This window comes from Bos indicus, chromosome 11 (assembly GCF_029378745.1).
Source record: "Bos indicus isolate NIAB-ARS_2022 breed Sahiwal x Tharparkar chromosome 11, NIAB-ARS_B.indTharparkar_mat_pri_1.0, whole genome shotgun sequence".
Lineage (NCBI taxonomy): Eukaryota > Metazoa > Chordata > Mammalia > Artiodactyla > Bovidae > Bos > Bos indicus.
Window position 1 is genome coordinate 37409494 of NC_091770.1, and position 19296 is coordinate 37428789.

Below are 19296 nucleotides of genomic sequence, written 5' to 3' on the forward strand. Positions count from 1 at the left end.
TGATAGACTTATAGTGTCTTAGAGCTGGAAAGACTTAGAGAAGCCTTCCTGCCCGGTCAGGATCCACCCCATGGACAGATCCCTCCAACGCATTCCTCACAGGCTTCTTTCCATTTTCTGCTCAAATGCTGTCACATATACAGCCAGCATTACCTCCTCAGACAGCCCACCCACTGTTGAAAGCCCTTTCTCAGGCGAGGGTGTAACTTACTTCATAAAGCCTTTCTGCTATGGCACTAACTGTGTTCTCTGCAGTAGCCAAGAACATGTCTGATCCTCATTCATTAGAAGAAGGTCACATCAACCCTGTACACAGTATCATCCTTTTCGGCTCAGGCTCACTCTCCCAACGTCCTGTCTGTTCTTCTGGGCAGTACCTGCTCTGGCCCTGCCACGGTGTAGTTCTTAGCCTTCCTCATGGTCTCCTAGGGCCCTTTCTGCCCTCCAAGAGCCAGGACTTTTAAACAAGTTCCCAAGATAAAGAGAAGACTTCTCTCTGGTAGTTTTCTCCCACTGTCTTTGTTGGAAGCAGTACAAGATCTGTATAGAAGGGTTCTGAGCCAGTGATAGGATCTAACAGCTGACACCAACCACCAAGGCTTCTGAGCTGAGCATAGCCCAGCCTCACCCGACTCTCTCACCCTCGCAGGTGCCAAGGTTGCCAGCCGAGGGGGCCACCTGGAGCGCATATTCGTGGTGGAATTTCGCCCTGACTCAGACACGCAGTTTGTGTCGGTTGGGGTCAAACACATGAAGTTCTGGACCCTGGCAGGCAGCGCCCTGCTTTACAAGAAAGGGGTCATTGGGTCTATGGAGGCCGCCAAGATGCAGACGATGCTGTCCGTGGCCTTCGGTGCTGTGAGTTCCAGCAGAAGCTTCCTGAGAGGGAAGCCTGGACCCCTGGGCACGGGCATGGGGTGGGCGGGTATATGCTAAAAGCTATGAACAACAGGAAAGCCATTTCCACGGGCTCTCCTTCATTGGACTATTTGCAAGCACTGTTTTGTTTCCTTAGCATAAGTTGACTATATCATTCCCCTCAAAATGTTAATTAGAAAAAAGCAGAACCCCCACCCAGGGCTGGAGGTTCATTATTCCAGAGACACACTGACTTGCAAATCCGTTGCGTTGAGCTCGATAGATGCAGAGGCTGAGGGACATTTCCATCACCAGACTGCATCCCTGCCCCCTGCCATCTCGTGCCACAAGTCCCCTAATGACCCCCTTGCACAGACTGTGGGTGGCTCTCGGGCAACAGGAGCTGCCCAGGGATGTTCTGGAACACAGCCAACTCTTGGTCCTCCCAGTGTGGGTTTACCTGGCCAGGGAGATGAGCCCAGGAGAGTCTGCTGGGAGGCTGGGGTCCCGCCCGGCCCTGCAGTCACTGGGGGCTGCTCCCACAGTGGAAGTGCATTTAAAAGCAGAGCTGTGCTTAATGGGGAATCAACCGTCCCCAGAGCCAACTCATCAGAGTGAATTGCAGAGCTGGGTGATTTCCTTACCATGTGCTCTTTGTAGGATTCTCTTTCCTTCCCCTGATACAGAAGGTTGATCTAAGCTGTGCACGCGCTTCTCTGGCTCCTGTTTCTTGGCACTGGAGCAGGTGGCTGGGAGGGGGCCCTCTTGAGAACCGCGGCCAGTGTCCTGGTGTGGAGGGTGTCCCTCTGTTGACAGAACAACCTCACTTTCACGGGTGCCATCAATGGTGACGTCTATGTATGGAAGGACCACTTCCTCGTCCGGCTGGTGGCCAAGGCTCACACAGGCCCCGTCTTCACCATGTACACGACCCTTCGGGACGGGCTCATCGTGACTGGCGGGAAAGAGCGGCCGTAAGCCGGAGCTCCTCTGGGAACAGCTGGTCTTTTGTGATTGTCTTGGGAGAAACAGACAGAAGCATCTCCATTGGAGAAAATGCAGAGTTTCACTCTCTTGTTTCTTCTGCATCATGGAGATGAGTCTGCCATCTCTCCAAGAGGGCCCTGGGTCAGAACCTTCAGAAGTAAGGCTCAGAGAGGCGGAGTCCTATCGCTTAACAACTGGACAGATGCTTTTGAATAGCCCCGTGATTCTGCTGTCCATCAAGTGTTACTGCTGGTAGCTCTTCTGGAGGGGGCAGGAATGGCGAGATGAGGGGACAGATGTCCAGTGGGGACTGCGACCCTGTGAAGGCCAAGTACTCCTCTTCATTGTCCAATCTAATGAAAGCACAGTTTGATTTTTTTAGATTGGGATTCTCTTTCCTCTTACGATGGTAGCATTTGACAGCAATCTAGGAAATCTGCAAGCTCAAGGGGTTCTGGTGGCTCATCAGCAGGGCCTATGAAAGGGGCCACCCCAAGGGTTTGTCCTGCTGGGCCCTGGGATGTGGGGCCGGGACCTTGAGGAGATGGTTGTGGGGAGGGGGAGTGGAGGGTCCTGAGTGGTCTTCAGACGAGGGCTGACCTGCCAAGTTCTTGATCTTTCTCAGGACCAAAGAAGGAGGTGCTGTGAAACTGTGGGACCAGGAGATGAAGCGCTGCCGGGCCTTCCAGCTGGAGACGGGGCAGCTGGTGGAGTGTGTGCGCTCCGTGTGCCGTGGCAAAGTGAGCCGGCGGGCCCGCCTTTCCCCAGCCACACATTTGCCCTGTACTGGGGGGTGGTCGAGTCCTGAGGACAAGGCTCCCGGGTGTGACTTAGACTGCAGAGGGAGGCAGCTTAGCAGAGTGGGACAGACCGGGATGCAGAGTGTGGCTCACCCAGGAGAAGTGGCTGTGTGACCTTTGCTCTGTTACTTAGCCTTTCTGTGTCCAGCTCGTGGTGGTTGTGAGGATTGCATGATCATCAGTGCCCAGGACCTTTCATTATGCCTGGCACATGGTCACAGTCAGTATATGTCAGCTGCTATTGTTATAGACACAGGGATATTAGGTAGTTTGCCCAGGCCCAGGGGTGCACAGCCAGGATGGGGAAAGCTAAGGACCACCACACTAAGGCATTTGGTCAGATGCTTGGCTAAATATCACACAGCTGTGGAGTTTGGCTTTTGTTTTTTAAATATGGATATCCAAGCTCTTGCCCAGTGTGCCAAATCAGAATCTCAGGGGTAGGGCCTTGGCTTTGATATGTGTGTTCTTTTTTCCTTTCCTTCTTCTTTTTTTTTTTTAATTCCCCAGGAGATTCTAAAGCACTTGAAGTCTCCTGACCTCTGTTTAATACTTTGTATTTATATGTTGGAATTGGTATCAGTCTACAAACTTGCTTTCTAGATGCTCTCCATTAAAAAGGCAAACCTGAGTCTATGTAATTGTAAACTGGGAATTTGGGTTTAAATAGATACATGATAGTCATCCGGAAGGGAAGGGTAATGAGATGGAGGCAGGATGAGGTCTAGAACCTGGAAGTCATCAGGGGATGGATTTTGTTCAGTTTGAGGAAGAGCTGAGGAAGAGTTTGGGCTGTGCTAGGGCAGAAATTGGCTGCCCTGCTCTGCAGTGAGCTCAAAGGCACTGAAACATTCCAGCAGAGACGAGAGGATGGGGGGCTTTGGGGGACTTCTTCCCAAGGGGCTGGAGGGAGAAAAGGCCTGATTGGGGGGGTGTCACTTAAGGATGGCGAATTTGTTGTTAAAAACAAGGCACTTCCTGACTCTTGCTGTTTTAGTACCAGTGCCAGCGAATGCACTTTGCCAAGTTGCTCTGATAGTGTTTTTTTATTATTATTATTTTATATTGTGACAAAATCTAGAGAACATAAACTTTACCATTTAGCCGTTTCGCAGCATACAGTTCATTGGTATCAGATACAGTCAGATTGTTATGCAGCCAGCAGCACCATCCCTCCTCGGGACATTTCTCGTCCTGTACACCAGAAGCTCCGCATCTATGAAACAATGACTGCCCTACCCAGCCCCTGGCAACCATCATTCCACCTCCTGTCTCCATGCATTTGACTCATCTAGGAATTACGTATGAGTGGGATCCTACAGTGTTTTTCTTCTAATAGTGTTTTGATTACAACAGGGAAAAATTTTAGTGGGAACCAAGGATGGAGAAATCATTGAAGTTGGTGAAAAAAACGCTGCTTCCAACATCTTGATTGATGGACACATGGAAGGGGAGATCTGGGGCCTGGCCACACACCCCTCCAAGGACATCTTCATCTCCGCCAGCAATGACGGCACAGCCCGCATCTGGGACCTGGCTGACAAGGTGAGGGGCAGACCCTGCCTGGGCTCGGAGGCCCCAAGTGGGGGGAGGGCAAGTCCGGCCAGGGTCAGGCCAGTCAGAGATGGGGGATGGGGTTGGATAGGAGCTCAGCCACAGCGTAGCAGCTAAGTTAGACTCATAGTAAAGAGAAGTCCCGTTCACACTCACCCATTCTGTATATATCTATTAGCTATATGCTTCTATGAATATTTATAGTACAGGAATAATCTCACTGAAAATGCTTTATTCTCTTGTCACAAAAAAACCCATGAAACGAAAAAACAAAGAGAGAAATCATGTCCTCCCCTAATGGGGAAGAGAAAAAATGATTTAAAATGTCAGATGTTCCCAAGTGGAACATTTCAATCAAAATTCCAAAAAAGTTACTCTTAGAGTTTGGAAAAAAATTTAAAAATACAAAAAATTTCTAAAAACAGATCCATCTGGAGTAAAAATGTAAAATAGCAGATAATAATCAGGAGTAGGGGAAGAAAAACTGATGTTTACCAAGCCTCAGCTGATAGTAAAAAAGTACTTATGTTCTAATAATTAAAATACTTGGTTTCATTATAAAATGGCTTGTAAATATTTCAGTCATATTTTCAGTGTCAGGATCATGGAACAGACTTGGAGAAGCCTCAGCTCAGTGTGGTTGTCATACTCAGGTTGAAAGTGAAAAGAAAGTAAAAGTGCAGGTCACTCAGTTGTGTCCAACTGTTTGCGACCCCATGGACTTTAAGTCCATGGAATTCTCCAGGCCAAAATACTAGAGTGGGTAGCCTTTCCCTTCTCCAGGGGATTTTCCCAACCCAGGGGTTGAACCGAGGTCTCCCACATTGCAGGCGGATTCTTTACCAGCTGAGCCACAAGGGAAGCCCAAGAATACTGGAGTGGGTAGCCTATCCCTTCTCCAGGGGATCTTCCCAACCCAGGAATCAAACTGGGGTCTCCTGCATTGCAGGTGGATTCTTTACCAACTGAGCTATTAGGGAATCCCCATACTCAAGTTAGTTTGTGATTATTGATTATGTTTGTTAACACCCACTACATACCAGGTGTTTCATAAATACCATCACTAATGCTTACACCAACTTTGCAAGACCAATATTAGTATCACTTCTCTACACATGGGGCTTCCCCGATGGCTCAGCAGGTAAAGAACCTGCCTGCTAATGCAGGAGACAACAGGAGATGCAGGTTCAATCCCTGGGTCAGGAAGATCCCCTGGAGGAGGAAATGGCAACTCACTCCAGTATTCTTGCCTGGAGAATTCCATGGACAGAGGAGCCTGGCAGGCTATAGTCCACGGATCACAAAGAGTCAGACATGACTGAGCACACACACACACACACACACACACACACACACACACACACACACACACACACACACACACACGTATACACATATGGGAAAAGAGAGGAGCAACTTACCCAAACACACCCAGCTAGGGACAGAGCCAGGATCTGGGATTACTGACACATGCTGAAGCTCAAACTCTTTCCCCTGAACAAGAGGTCAGCAAGCTGCAGCCCAAGGATGAAGTCTGCCTGCTGCCTGCTTCTGCAGTAAGCTGCGCTTTAGTGTTTATATCAGTGCCCATGGCTGATTTCGTGCTTCACTGGCAGAGCCAAAAATATTTACTATTTACTATCAGGCCATTCACAGAGAAAGTTCACCAGCCTCTGCTTAAACCACAGTCTCCCCAGCTGCTCAGTCAAAACACACTGCCCGCCTCAGAGCCTCCCTAGAGGTGACCTGGGTGCAGGATTTCCCCTGGAGACTAGCTGAGGTGGCCAAGAGCTCAGGGTATTACGTTGTGTCCATGTAGAAGCTGCTAAACAAAGTGAGCCTGGGCCACGCGGCCCAGTGTGCAGCCTACAGCCCGGACGGGGAGATGGTGGCCATTGGCATGAAGAATGGAGAGTTTGTTGTCTTGTTGGTGAACAGCCTGAAAGTTTGGGGGAAGAAAAGAGACCGGAAATCTGCTATCCAAGATATCAGGTACATAGCAAGTGGTCTGGGCAGGGAGGAGAAAGGCAGGCATTCATTCTGCCTCCCCATGGTTCCCGTTCCAGGAGGCGGGGATGAAGAACTCACATATGAGAGGGTCCCTTTCAGTGAGCCAGCTCTGGTAGGAGATCCTCTCACACGTCAGTTCTCAGACACATCTTTGCTGATTCCCACGAGTGTGGTAAAAACTTCTTGTGAAGAGCCTTCTACAGAAGGCTGCACACACCCATTTTCTTTCTTCCTGGGGGGGTTCGATCCAGAGAAGCGGTCAAATTCCTTAGACTGTTGGAGAAGCTACCCAACCTGACCTTGAGCTTGGGAAGTCCATCCCAGAGCAGACCTCATGCCTGACTGGCCCCAGGCAGCCCTCCTCACAGACTGTGCTCTTGAATTGCTTTTTCTAGAATCAGCCCAGACAGCAGATTCTTAGCCGTTGGTTCTTCTGAACACACAGTTGACTTCTATGACCTCACTCAGGGCACAAGTTTGAACCGCATCGGCTACTGCAAAGATATCCCCAGCTTCGTCATTCAGATGGATTTTTCTGCAGATGGCAAGTACATCCAGGTGTGCTTCGGCTTTACTGAGAATAGTAAAACCCTTGATATATTATAAAGTATATGTAGTATAACTGGGGTAACCATTGATAATAGTATTACTCACAACAGCTTAGGTGAAACCAGGGCTGACTGTTCGCCAGGCAGTGTGTTCACAGGAACCCCTTAAGGACGTTGCTTTTCCTATTTTATACCTGAACAAACAAAGGCTTAAGAATTTAAGAAAGTCAAATAGAATGAAAAATAGTAGTTATTCTTCAGTAGGAAAGCAGGAAACAAGCCCTAATCATCTTGAGCTTCTCACCACCGCCCCTTCAAAGCTTCCTAATTCCTAGTTCTCAGGGCCGCACCGAAGCCTGTTGCCTCTTATACTTCTTCATCTCAATTCCAAATCCCATGGGTAGTGTGGCCCCTCCACCCTTGGGAGCAGACTCCAGACCATGACCCTGGAGTGAAGGCCCTGGGCAAGGGATCAAGAGGGGTTCCACTGGTGGCACTGAGAATAGAACAATGATGTCTCCAGCACTTTGAACAAATATTATGCATTGGTGAACTGGCCAGGAGTCAGGTGGTCATTTTGAAAGGAGAAGAGAACACATTCATTTGTCAAGTGTGAACTGAATCAGGCGCTGCATTAGACTTCTGGGTGGAGGAAACAGGCCTGATCCCTGCTTTCCAGGAGCTTGCCTTGTTGTGGACAAGAGGAGCATTAAACTCATCACACCAGTGTACCCATAATTATAAATTTTGATTATGTGCTGAGAAGGAAAAGCACAGTGCCCTGTGGGAGCGTTTAACACACATTGAGTTTAGATTGACTTCCCCTCCCAGAGGTGCTGTTCACACTGAGGTCTGCAGGGTGTGCAGGGGTCAGCCACCAAGACAGCGGAACGTGGTTCCAGGCGTTCCGCGTGAAAAACCAAATGTGGGAAAGATCGCAGCTCGTTCCTGAACAGCAGGGAAATCGGGGTGGCTGGGCCAGCACCTCAGGGGGACAAGGGGCTGGAGATGGAGGCAGCAGCCACGTGCTAGAAAACGATCGGTTTCCTCTAGAAGGTTCCCAGAGAAGCCAGGATCAGGTCCTAGATACTTCAGAGATAATCTACGTTGGCTGTTGTCCATGAGAAACCTTGCTTCAGTTCTTTACTGAAGGACCTCGCTTCCCTGAGAACAGGGATCCCCAAGTCTGAGCAAGTACCAGCATCCCCTGGAGGCTTTATTAAAATGTCTGCTGGGCCCCACCCTCTTCAGGGCATCTGATGGGGGGTTGGGGGTGGGGGTCCAAGAGCACACATTTCTAACAAATTTCCAGATGCTGCTTCTGCTGGTGGAGAACCACAGTTGGCGAACCACTGCCTTAGAACTTTGGAAAATAGCAAGAAAATGGATGGCAAATGCCCTGCTTGTGTAGACTCGGCTGCAGGCTGACCACAGGCTTTGCAGGCTGGAGCTGAACTTGGGTTTGGTGGAAAGGTCTGGGGATGTGGAGGCTGGGAAGCAGCACATGGGAAGGGGAGTCCTTTGGGCAGAAAAGAAAGAACATTGATGGGCATGGCTGCCTCCCGTCTGCAGGTGTCCACAGGAGCCTACAAGCGCCAGGTACATGAAGTTCCCCTGGGGAAGCAGGTCACCGAAGCCGTGGTCATTGAGAAGATCACCTGGGCCTCCTGGACAAGGTGACTGCAGGAAAGGTCCCAGGGGAGACTACTCTTGTCCCAGCCTCAGCCTCAAGTTTGTGTGGGGCTGGGATCTGAAGCAGCTCAGAGACAGAGCTCTTTCCCTTGGCGCAGGAGAAGGAAGCTTCTAGCTCCCAGATTGGGCCACAGGCTTTGATCTGACCTAGGCTTTTGAAATGCAAAGTCCCTCTTGATGTGTCCCACCCATCCCCAGCTCCACCCAACAAGTTCAAAGGGAAACCATCTCCCAGGTCTTGGCCAAGCCCCCTCCAGTACAGTGAGGCTTTTTCCAACCCCTGGGACGGGAGGGAGGGCTGGTCACCAGGTAGCAGGGTAAGCAGCAGGGCCCTGCCAAGTCAGAAGAGAGGAGACCACCAGCCTGGGAGCTTAAAGGAGCCCCCACTCTTCAACCAAACCCACACATACTCTGAAGCATTATGGGGAAGAGGGAGAGAACCAAAGATGGAGGGAACTTGTCTTTTGGGGTGAAAGGGGCCCGAGGCAGAGAACAGCAGGAGCTGGGGCAAGTGCACAGAGAAGGGGGTGGGGGGGGGCGGACAGAAGAGCCACGTGACTGCACTGACTCTTCTGCAGGAAGCCTTGTCACACACCTCACACCTCTTCCTGTTGGAACAGCATTCTGGGAGACGAAGTCATTGGCATCTGGCCGCGAAATGCAGACAAGGCTGACGTCAACTGCGCCTGTGTGACCCACGCAGGGCTGAACATCGTCACGGGAGACGACTTTGGGCTGGTGAAGCTCTTTGATTTTCCGTGCACAGAGAAATTTGTGAGTTTCCCTTAGAGTAATTCCCTACACAGCCTCTAGGCTCTTTGACGTTGTGCATTCTCCCAGAGATTGTGGCCACATGGACACGACTATCTACAATCTAGCACAAGAGGAATCTTGTCACAGCCCTGGGGAGACTTGGCCACCCCTAACCTTTTCCTCTCCTTCACAAGGGGAAGTCTTGGAAGCCAGGAGGATGGGGGTGAGGGTACCGAGCAGGGCAAGAGTGAGGCAGGAAGCCAGTGAAGGGCTGGCTCCCAGAGATGTCCAGACCTAACAGGCACCCCGTGGGTGAAGGGAAGCCTGGGGAGGTGGAGCGGAGTCCTGGGAGTGGTCCAGGGTGGCTGAAGGACAGGCTCTCGTAGTCACCTCCATTCCCTTTTGCTCACAGGCCAAACATAAGCGTTACTTCGGTCACTCAGCTCATGTGACAAACATCCGTTTCTCTCATGACGACAAGTATGTAGTCAGCACTGGAGGAGACGACTGCAGGTACCAACCTGATTCATCTGGCTCTGCCCCGAAGCCTGGCCTTCACCCCTACCATCCCCACCTCAATTGTCAGCTCCTCCCAGGGGCACAGGAGGGGCTGGTATGGGCAGTGACCAAGAGATGCAGTGAGGACTTCCCAGTGTAAGGTATTTAGTCTCTGGTGACCCCAAACCCTAACTGTGATGGGCCTCTGTCCCCACTAGGTTGGCCTCGGATTCGAGAGAAGCCAAGGGCAGGTCAGAGCTACGCTGAGCATTGCTGGTTGTAGGGGCAGGTGCTGAGAGACCCAACCTCCACGTGGCGATTTCAGTAGGAGCTGCGGGCTGTTGCATATAATCAGGAGCTTAGAGGGACCTTGATCCATGGGCCTTGTAACTCAGAACTTCCAGTTCATCACTAGAGTTCTTACATGGATGATTAATCCACAACTCTGTGAGAGGTTTATAAATAGTAACATTGGGCCTCAGTCACGCAGAACACATTACCCGGTTTTACACATGAGATCAGACAAGGAGTGAAGCCGTTAGGACCAGTGCTGGTTAGTAGCTGCAGAACCTCCACCAGCGTGTGGACTCCTAAACCGGGTGGGCCCCTAACCTTCACCACTGCTCAGGGAGAAACAGGCCTCATGCTCTGGGAGGCATGACTGGTCTTCCAAGGTTTTGGAAGGACCCCCTAGCAGCCTACTCCAGAGATGCTATCCAAGGAGCTCTCTCGTGTCCCTCCACCAAGGGCCTTTCTTATTTAGAGTGTGGGGGACCAGCACGAGGTCATCCGAAGTCATTCAGCTTCTCCACATCTCATGTGGATGAAGAGCTTTACAGAAACATGAATACAGGTTTCTGTTCAATTGAGGACTGGGCTCACAGGGGCATCAAGAAGAAACACGTGCATTTTTAGTAGTCTGAGTAAGGTTGTGGAAAAGGTACCTGTAGAGCATTTTAACCCACTTTCTACCCAAAAGCATTTTGTAGAAAATGGCCCCAAAGGATGCTTTCTGCTGGCCCCCCGGAAACATCCATCTCCAGGCCACTGTGTCAACTGCCGCAGGCACTTAGAGCTGCTGAGAGAGGGCCGACAGCAGCTCCGGGGGTGGGGAGGGGCAGGAGGACCCCCATCCAGAGCAGCACCAACCAGACCGTGAACAAGCAGCCACAGGACACAGAAGCTAACCTGGAGATCTGAGGGGGCTGTCGGTCACTATAAAGGGCTTGGATGTCACCTTCCCAACACAGGGCCCCCTCAGCCTGGCAGCCATGGGCTCCTGTCACCCCGGCCCTGTGCTGAACACTAGAAAGAGCTCTCCTGCTTGAGTGGAGCTGATAAAACCTCTTCAGTGGTAACAAGAGAGAAGTGTGAAGTCAAGCTGCCAGCAGTCCTCCCGTTCAGAAGGGACATGCTGAAAGAGCCAGACCAAACAGATAACATAGACCTTAAAAATAACCAATAGACCTTTCATTGGTGGCAAGATCCCTGGTTTGTCTTCTAAAATTGAAATCAAAATGTTCAGCCTGAGCTTGACTCTGGAGCTCTTGGCAAGAGTGACTTTTGTGATGTCCAGCCCCGCAACATGTTTGGTCTGTCTTTTCAGTGTATTTGTGTGGCGATGCCTGTAAATGCCGGAATCCGCTTTCCTGCTGCCACCACGGCTGGCAACCACAGAGGCCATGACAAGGTTACCTCCTGGCTGCCAGCTGCTGGGAAAGGTCTACGCCGCCAACAAGCTACATGAGCTCCAAGTGCTGGTGAAATGTGACTGCTCCCATCACCTGGAGCTTCCAAAACCGGGATGTCAAGAGGGAAGGTCAGTGCTGACGTGTTAAGACTGCTTGCCTCTCTTCCTGAGACTTAAAAACTACACGTACTCACTACACTGACAAAGAAATCCTATCTGATAATGTAGCCCACTGACAAAATTTAAAGCCTCAGTTACCCTAACCAATATGTAGCTTTTAATTTGCATCAAAACTTTTACAAAAGATGTTTTGCTATTATGTTTCTATATACTTTAAAAATGTTCATTTTTACAAATAAGGAAGTTGAACAGGACAGCTTAAGTTAGATTCACTGAAATACTAGAAATACTGATAGCCTTTGTTCTCTACATTTAGCTTTCAAAACCAAATGAGCCATGTATAAACAAGTTGAGAAACTTAATTTTTTTAATGTTTCGTTTGCAGAGTTTTATATCCATAAAGTGCCTTTGAAAGCTTCCAGTTGTGTGGGCTGCTATCTCACCTCCCACAAATTATCTCATATGGTGCTAAAACTTAAAAACTGAGGAGGGCTACAGGATCCTAGCAGATTCCTGGTCACCCATGTCATGTGTTTAGGTCAAGGCTTCCCAAAGGAAAGATATTAGTTATGTGCTTGGGAAACAGTGGCTATTTGAAGTTGAGCAGCAAAGAAACTTAAGTTCAGGTGTTGGAAGATGGGTGGGTAGAGTGGGTTTCATTATACTGCGTGCCAAACCCACAACATCCTAAACATTTCAAATAAAACAAAACTCTACTACAAAATAGAAGAAGAAGGGAAAAAAAAAAAAGCTCAAGTAGGTCCAGGAAGATGAGCTGATTTATCCTACTGAACCTAAAATGGTAACAGAGGAGGTGCCTGGAGGCTGCGCTGGGAGGGCCGCTCCCAGAGTGGGGTGGACTTGATTCCAGTGGTGTGCTTCAGGTGAACGACACAGGTCAAGTCTGGATTCAAAAAATCTCTGCAGAACAAATTCCTAAGCCCAAAGCAGTATTTGGTAATTCAAGATTATAAAGCAAAATAATCTAGCTCAGAGTTGGCTGGATGACAGAATGTGACTCGGCCAAGAAAATCAGAGGCACCCTGGACCACCTCCCATCATACTTGACACTTGCTGACCACTAACAAGAGGGATGATGATGGCACGTGCTGGAAGGCAGGTTGGTGACAGGCTGGGACTCTGAGCACATACATTATACCAATTAGATGTTCTAGTCAGTGAACTAAAATTCTGGGTCTTGAGTTACTGGCTATTTTCAGTTGTCAGTTCAGAGGAACGGTGAAACGAAGCATTTTCAATTAAATAGATTAACATTTACCACAGAAGTGCTTCAACATTCTAAATGGATTAGATCACTCATTAAGCTATTTTTATATGCCAGTTTATTAATGCCTTACATTAACCCACTAATAGGTTGTTGGGCCCACAGTTCGAGTCCCTATGCAGCCCTAATTCTGTTTTCTGTCTCCATGTGACTGGTGATGCTGAGAACCATGTCTGCCTATACTGTACACTGACCTTTCACACTGATTGAACCTTGCATTGAAATAACTATGTGAAGAACAAATTTATCAGTGATGATCTATGTACACACTATATTAAAGAGCAATAGTGTCTGTGTGTCAATAAAAGTTCTTAAATCGGATTTGTAAACACATGGTATGATTTTATGTATGTTCATAAATCCTGCACTGTATTCCATATGTTAACATATTGGTGCATGAATTTATTTTCAATTAAAGCATAAAAAATACATAATTTAAAAACATTTTGGTATGTGTCAAATAGATTTAATTATGAACCATGGCTACCCTGAGCCTAAAGCCTTTCTGGAAGTGCAAGCCAGTGCACACCCTGGTGCGGGCGAAGTCCACCCTGTGTGTCTAATTCTTTCATTCTACAGCAGGTTCAGGAAACCAAAATACGAAACGTCTTTTCAGTCTATAAGCTTTATTGATACTTTGCTTTTACAGTTCACAATGCATTCCACAGATTTAGTTCAATACAGCTTAAACCACAATTGTATAAATCGTCATTTATATTTTCTTACATAACAATGTTTGATATTTGCAAACATTTTTGGAAGCATTAGATTCAGTCCAGAGTTTGTGATAAAATTAACTACAGTAAGTCTGTGCAGTGAAGTTTATGTTGAGGAGTTCTGTTTGCATGGCGTCGGTTCGTGTTGAAAACAGATGGTAGTGCGCCTAGAAGTACGTTTTCTCCCTAGCTTATGTGCTTTGGAACAACACACATAAAACCCATGACAGAAGTATCAAGCACTGTGGGGCAGCTGGGAAGGTAAAGGGCTAAGCTTCGTGAAACACTATATATAGATATATATATAATCTATATTTACTTATATTGGCAATTAATACAACAGTAAATTTCACAATACACCTAGAACATACCAGGAAAGGCAAGCTTTTTCACTCCTGCCTTGGTGGCATGATCTCGTCTAAACATTTCATTTCAGAAAATCTGCATCAACCTACACAGACCGTACACAGTGCACAAACTGTGAAAAGGGTTATTTCTGTCAGCTCCACTTTCTTTGCAATTCCCCAAATACAGCAAGACTACCTGCGACAAAGTGTAATATACAGCTTTCTCAGATCTTTGTTTATTCACCAGTGCCTCATACAGGAAAAACAAATATGATTACGATTTAAATCCATACATAGCAGCTTACAATACTTAAGATGATGAACACAGGGCAGTCAAGACAGGTCATTTTTCCTCAGACACTGCGTTGCTAAAAATAAAGATCTGTGAAACTGCACTGCAATGTCAAGGCTTTGTTCTTCCCTGACCCTCCCCAATGGAATCAAATGAATATCCCCTTTAAAGATAAACTCCTCTATTGTTAACTCTTTCAGGCTTTCTCATTCAGCTTTACGCTTCAATCCAGGGATTTTTGCTTGGATTCTACAAATGAGAAGGAGGGGGAAAATGTCAGTGTAAATACTGTGAATTTACAATATTTTGTTTTCTGCTTCTTAAAATGTCTATCCTTCAAGACTTACATGTACATTGCTCAGCTTATACAAGAAATAAAATCCTAAGGCTGTCAAACTACAAGCTATAATTTTGCCACCTTGACCTCACAAATTATAGACTGAAAGCCTTACATACATGTTAAGTTGATACAGAATCAATGATCCAAATGTTAGGAAAAAAATCTTCCGGCAACTCACACTTTAGGTCTGACTGAAATTGACTACTATGTCTTAACATGAAAATACCGCACTGCTGTCCAAGTCCGGTACACCTAGCCTGAGTGTAAAACAAAGTGCAGGTTTTAAATACTTACTTAGCCATAGCATCTTTAACATTCTTATTTGCAAGTCCCAGATAATGATCTATTTGCGCCTGAAAGAGATAAAGAATTTATTAGAAAATTACCATTGCTAACAAATCTTAGAACTGTGTTCCAACATATTAAAGGCTTAAGAAACTGCCACATTTCTCATTTTTCATAAGGTTTTGGAAACTGGCACTGACATTTCTAAGTTCCACATAAGAGAATGAGGTTTGTATTCTGAAATCTGCAGTTAAATTACCTGATGCCGTTCATAAATAACAGGAACACTGAAGAGTGAAATCAGAGCTGAAAAAGGAAATACACAAGCTTTAAAGTAGACTGCAGTGTTTGTTCCCTAAATCATACCACAGTCATCAGACTGGCAGCACTCTTTTCAGATAGCCAGGAATGTTCCTAATACAGGGAGACACAGCTGCTGGTGGGCAGAGCAATGAATTAACCAAGGGAGCCAGGAGCCACTCCTGGCTTCACATTACAGACTTTATAAAATATAGGCATCCCTGGTTAGTCAGACATATGACTGCACATCAAATAAGGCCACTCTTGATCTGGTTTATCACTGCTGGAGTAGTCTTCAGGAAGTAAAGTGGCATTTCCATAAATAATGTAAGTATTAGCAATTTATTTAAGAAGATCACAACCTCTAATGTATATCCCTCTATTTTTTCTACAATATAAGAATATTTTCCACTAAAACATCTTAAAGTTCGTTGCACACCATTTTTTTGGGGGGGGGGGCGGCGCTGGGATGGTGGGCTGTGCTGTGCAGTATGCAGGATCTTGGTTCCCACACCAGGGATCAAACCCATGGCCTCTGCAGTGGAAATATGGAGTCTTAACTACTAGTCTGCCAGGAAGTCCCCAATCTTTTTAAAAATGTTTCATTCTGTTGGTTTTGTAGACTTACCCAAAATTAGTAGTGTCAGACCATTGAACAAGGCACCAACATAGGTAAATACCCACATCAACACTGCAAACTGTAAGAGAATAACAGCCAATTAAAGACAAAATTCAAGTAAAGTTTTAAAATTAAACCTTCAAATAAATACATCCCATGTAAATGCCAAACTACTATAGGCATACTCCTTGGAGATTTGGTAAAAACAATATGGATATTTCACTAAGCTGCCAGGCTGATTCAGGAATTCCAGAATCTAATTAAAACAGTTAATAGATATGATTCATTTTCCTCTGAAGTACATTACCAAATAGTTGATTCTGTTTCCCCTAAAATCCAAGCGTAACAAAGGTCACCACCTTGCCCGCCCCCCAGCTCTACTACAGTATTCAACTTCTAAAATGGAAAGACTGGAAAGCTATCGTGAGAATTAACTATTGAAAATGACTTTAAAGTACCAACAAGTGATTCAAGATTTAAATGAGCTGAATGACTCAGACATATATCTGAATAAGCAATAATGGTGCAAGGAGACTATGTCTCAAGTACCCAAAATATCAGCTCTAGCATTTTATTAAGGATCAGAAAGACTTTCTCCCCAGTAATAAATGTTTTAACAGCCAATGAGGACTCCTCAAACTTTTAAACCTAATAAAAAAAATTGACCATATTATTCTTTTAGCCACCGCCTTCTTTATTTAGCAAACACTAACCCAGTTCTTACTATTGATGTATTAGTACCACATCCAGTTTTAAGTGCTTTACAAATACAAACTCATGTATTCCGCCTAACAATTTTATGAGGTAGGCACTGCTATCATTACCACAGCAGATGAAGACACTAAGGAAAAAACAGAGGTTTAGGAACTTGCCAGAACTGAGGTTATACTGTCATAGTTCACTGTGCCCTCCAGGGACTGCAGTGCAGACTAAATGCTCCTATTTTTAGTAATCATCTCAAAATCTTGGATTAAAAAAAAAATTACATACAGCAGTTTGGGGAAAGCCTTGTTTCTATAAAGTGCTTTCATTTTGACAAGTCCTTTATTTCCTCACCGTATTTTAGTTTACTCATGAATGGTTGAATAAGAGAATTTCAAAGTTTTCTTCCAGTTCTTGGTGACACTATATAGTAAAAACTCAATGACATGTTCAAGCAGTTCTTGAAGACTTATAAATACCAAGTCAGTCTGGATTTTATTAAACATTCAGCAGAAGCAGTTTCTCTGTTTTCTATTAAAAGCCATCATATGTCTGGCACTCTCTGCCCTGTTTAGTAGGTCACAAACATCCCACCACGATGCCACCACCGACAACAATTATTTAGGTTTCTAAGAGCAAAGTATAAATGAAAAGGAGAGAGGAGTGAGCACCTCCATCTAAAGAAGGGATCAGCAAACTTTCTGTAAATAAAGACAGAAAAACATTTTTGGTTTTATGGGCCACAAAGGATCTCTGTCACATATTCTTTGAATATTATCCTTTAAAACTGTAAAAAGTATAATCAGCTCCCAGGCTGTACAAAAACAGGTTACAAGTCAGACCGAACAGTAGCTTCCTAACCCTTATCTAAAGCATATCTTTGTCCATGTAGCATTCATTCAGCAAAATCTGATTGAATACCTACTATGAGTGGGGTGTGTGCTAAGTCGCTTCAGTTGTGTGTGACTCTTTGCGACCATATGGACTGTAGCCCACCAGGTGGGTTGCCATGAGCTGGGTATTGAGCAGTAATTAAAGTGTTCAGACTCTAGGAAATTTATTTACTGCAGGTTAGGAAGAATCTTGGATTCCTGCACCAACTGTCAGTTCTACAAAGAGCAACACTTTGGTTACCCCTATAATTGAATTTAATGTTCAAGTGAGCAAATATCAAGCATTCTTAACAGCTTCCAATTGCAAATCAAAATTAAATGCTGTCCTGGTTTTTGCAACTTCTATGGAACCTCTGGTAGAAGGGTTTGAAGCGTTGACTCCAGTTAGCAAGCCCTTTCCCTCTCACATAGTTTTACAAGACTCCTATTGCAAAAGCTAAATATAATTTCTGCACTTGAGCAAGTTTACCATACAGGAACAGAGTTATTTTCATCCATCACCATCCACCAAGTCAAAAAGAGAAGGGTCGCCCTACATTTTAGAAGAAACTGCTTTAGCAATAAAGATACCCTCACCATGACAAAATTCAGAAACTAACACACAAGCTAAAAATAAGTCCTAATTTGGTCATAAAGTCACTGACAAGGCTGCACTCTAAATCCATGAAAAAAGAGAAGCCCAAGTCTTCACACCAAGGTGATGCAGGGGGTTCAGATGTCACTAGATCTGCCTCTTGCAGGACACTTTCTAAAAGGCAGATGATCCAGGCGCAGAGAGAAACGGAGGGAGGCTTCAGACCTCTGTGGGGGCAGGCTGGTGACACAAATGCATGAGGGAGTCTTGGTGAGGACCAAGGCAGATATGTGCTTCTCAAGAAGCACCTGCGTTCCAGGCCAATGCCGCCATGTCTCCTCATTTTAGGAGAGAAACCCAGAAATTCACATTTTTATGTGCTATCACAGAATTTGCACATGTTGCAGCTAAGTCTGGAGAAAAGATAACATTTCAAGGCCCAAAACAAAAATACTGGCTAAGGGTTTCCAGAGAGGACTCCATCAGAAGAGAAAGGACTTAAGAGCTAACATCAAGCAACTGCACAATTACTGAAGCTTATTATGTAATAACAGCAACTCAGTTAACTTAATCATAACCCCAGAAGTTAAATACTGTTATTATCCCCATAAAAGAAAGAAAAGATACAGAAAGATGAGAGCAAGTTGCCAAACCAGAGGTGACAGTAACTGCAGGTTCATCTGGCTCCAGAATCTCCGCTCTGCTATACAGTAAAGCCACTTACAGAGGACATGTGGCTAAGTTGCTTTAGTAATGTCTGACTCTGTGCAACCCTACGGACTGTAGCCCGCCAGGCTCCTCTGTCCATGGGATTCTCCAGGCAAGAATACTGGAGTGGGTTGCCATGCCCTCCTCCATTTATTAATGGTTATGAATGTGCATGCTGTTATAAAGAAGCAGGGAAAAGTCCAATGAATGCTTTAAACCTACAAATTCTACGCTATTCCATGGCAAACACTTGGCAACTCTGCAGCCAATGCATACTAACGGAGGAAGTCAAAGGCTCATGTCTCTTTAGGCAGTAATGAGACAGAAGGAAAGCGGGGGCCAAGCACGGTGAAGGTCTAGTAATACTGGAAGAGGGCAAAGGCCACGTCTTGTCTTTTGCCTGGGGGTACAGGAATTCAATTCAAGTGTGTATCACATGTATACCTCACTGAAAAGCTCTGCAGATTTTATTTGATGTCTCTACAGGGTGGGGAGGCATTTTTAAGGAAAATGGGGGGAGGATGCATGACAATTTCAGAAATTACTTTGGCAATTCACATTTTCAAACTTCTTCTGCAGTTTTAAACACTGAAAATCATTTGACTTCTGCTATCTTCAGCCTCATTCATTACTAATCACATTTTCACAAACTCATTTCCTGTCTAAATTCTCTGCGAAACAAAGGAACCAGAAAAGAAACTGTCAAAATGTGTATGTTAATAAAT

The 19296-nt window shown here is 45.9% G+C and overlaps 2 protein-coding genes across 10 annotated transcripts in view; one reads left to right on the plus strand and one right to left on the minus strand.

Annotated features, from left to right (window-relative positions):
* EML6 (EMAP like 6) overlaps window positions 1-12266 on the plus strand; it is a 322773-nt gene extending 310507 nt beyond the window's left edge. For 5 of the 6 annotated variants that reach the window (XM_070798676.1, XM_070798674.1, XM_070798677.1 and 2 more), the window contains 10 exons: window positions 650-858; window positions 1675-1832; window positions 2471-2585; window positions 4002-4190; window positions 6019-6191; window positions 6605-6767; window positions 8330-8433; window positions 9070-9223; window positions 9615-9715; window positions 11307-12266. In XM_070798676.1, coding sequence (XP_070654777.1) covers window positions 650-858; window positions 1675-1832; window positions 2471-2585; window positions 4002-4190; window positions 6019-6191; window positions 6605-6767; window positions 8330-8433; window positions 9070-9223; window positions 9615-9715; window positions 11307-11331 — 1391 coding nt within the window. In that variant the 3' untranslated portion in view covers window positions 11332-12266. Of the gene's footprint in view, window positions 1-649; window positions 859-1674; window positions 1833-2470; window positions 2586-4001; window positions 4191-6018; window positions 6192-6604; window positions 6768-8069; window positions 8231-8329; window positions 8434-9069; window positions 9224-9614; window positions 9716-11306 lie in introns of those variants that run through there. The other variant, XR_011569245.1, reaches the window with a different exon arrangement.
* A 1138-nt stretch (window positions 12267-13404) lies between these two features.
* RTN4 (reticulon 4) overlaps window positions 13405-19296 on the minus strand; it is a 74572-nt gene continuing 68680 nt past the window's right edge. For all 4 annotated transcript variants that reach the window (XM_019970152.2, XM_070798679.1, XM_070798681.1 and 1 more), the window contains 4 exons: window positions 15704-15773; window positions 15035-15081; window positions 14785-14843; window positions 13405-14399 (listed from right to left, as the gene is read on the minus strand). In XM_019970152.2, the coding sequence (XP_019825711.2) occupies window positions 14357-14399; window positions 14785-14843; window positions 15035-15081; window positions 15704-15773 (219 nt within the window). In that variant the 3' untranslated portion in view covers window positions 13405-14356. The remainder of the gene's footprint in view (window positions 14400-14784; window positions 14844-15034; window positions 15082-15703; window positions 15774-19296) is intronic.